The following is a 1,675-nucleotide window of genomic DNA, read 5'->3' as shown; positions in this document are numbered from 1 at the left end:
ACCAAATGTGTCTGATATGACCTTCAAAGAGTTTGAACTTCGATTGATCGACAATAAAGTTAGGATCGTAGGTATGAACGAATCCGTTGAATTTGTTAAATACTTCATTGGAATTCCAATCAAACGTGTTCAATTGAGTGCCGCAGGATCCTGTTTTTGCGTTGTATGGCATAAAATCAACTTTACCAAACGTGATATCATCTCTATAATGGAGAATCACGTCAGCCAGCTGCCAAGTAATGATGCTATCGGTATCGAATTCCGTGTTGTCAGTCTCGATAAGTCCATCATCATTGAATTCAATCGCATTGTTAATATCGAACCACATATCGAATTGATTGATACGGGGGATAACTGTGTAATCGATGTCTCCGAAAGCATCTCGATTCTTAGTCAAGTAGTATCCGTTCCCCCCTTGCAAAATGTAAGCAATGTTGTTTTTGATAAACTTGTAGAGTCTTTCCATTGTGATGACTCCTTTCTTCAGTTTAATAACATCAAGATACGTTTCTGTGTTCTTACAATCGAAGATTGGCGGCAATTCTCCCTTTTCGTAGTAGATATTAAACTTTGGATAATAAGGAACAGTAAATTCGTCATCTTTTTTTGTCTTTTCTTTCGTTTCTTTGAATTCCTTTGGCTCATATTCTGCTTTCCATTGCTTGTATCCATCCGGATTAGTTCCACCGGCAATAGATTTGATTTGAGACTCAGATAGCTTTGGATGATACTTGGATGTTTCCCAATCATTGAATACTCAACGCGGCGGCTTGATCAAATCGAGCTGTCATTGTAGAAAGGATGCACAAATGTGTCGTACGCATTAGATCAAGATCAACGTGTTGTTTCCGGTATAACAAACCTGCCAAGTTCCAGGTGTTATTATTATCATTGAACCACGATCGCTTCATCATACAGCATAGTTTGTATAGGCGACTATCATATAGCGCATTTGCAACGCAGTAATCAGTGACATTTAGATCATCAAGCATGATTGGAATGTTCAGCATCATCTGTTTATTTTTGCAATAGTAATGAGCTATTGTTTTATTGCCTTGCTGGATGTAAAAGCAATAGTGATAACCATCTTCGTACGCCCTTTTGTCAGTCTTTTCCGAAATCACGACATCAATGTCATTCGTATCAAGGTATTCTTCAAATGCACCAACAGTAGCGGTGATATCAAGTGAGTTCTCCTTCACATCATACTGAATGCATAGCTCGGGTTCAATGTGATTCTCAAAGAAGAAATCATCTTCATATTCGTCGTTTGAATTATTTAATTCCAAATCCGAACTTTGATCCTCTTCATATACCACGCCTTCCGCGATCACCGGTTCGACAATCGACTCATCCAATTCTGGAACTTTACTTACTTCGACATTCGAGACCTCGACGGGCTTGATTACCGATGGCGCTGGTGTATCAACAACTTCGGCAATGACTGGAGTATTGACTTGTGGCGACATTTCTTCTACTATACTGACTTCAAGATTATTTTCTTCAACTGCAATAATCTGATGCTTTCCGCATCGATCTTTGTTGCGAGCAAGCTTGCACTGTTCTCCGTTGGCTTTGATGAAGTTGCACATCGTTGTTGCTATATTACTTGTTATATTACTAAGGTTATGTTTTTATATTCTATATATTCTTCGCTTAAAATCATAATTTTTTT

At 38.3% G+C, this 1,675-nt stretch overlaps 1 protein-coding gene across 1 annotated transcript; it reads right to left on the bottom strand.

Annotated features, from left to right (window-relative positions):
• Positions 1–774: 774 nt before the first annotated feature.
• On the bottom strand, positions 775–1,592 carry PPTG_19436 (hypothetical protein; the record flags this gene model as incomplete). The annotated part of the gene is made up of 2 exons (XM_008917910.1): positions 775–784; positions 1,096–1,592. 2 exons carry the CDS (start codon positions 1,590–1,592, stop codon positions 775–777), a joined length of 507 nt encoding a protein of 168 aa, XP_008916158.1.
• Between the last annotated feature and the right edge of the window lie 83 nt (positions 1,593–1,675).

The sequence above is a fragment of the Phytophthora parasitica genome (genome assembly GCF_000247585.1).
Source record: "Phytophthora parasitica INRA-310 unplaced genomic scaffold supercont2.123, whole genome shotgun sequence".
Classification (NCBI taxonomy): Eukaryota; Oomycota; class Peronosporomycetes; order Peronosporales; family Peronosporaceae; genus Phytophthora; species Phytophthora nicotianae.
Note: the sequence above shows the minus strand (reverse complement) of the source record. Positions and strands in the feature narration are given on the sequence as shown.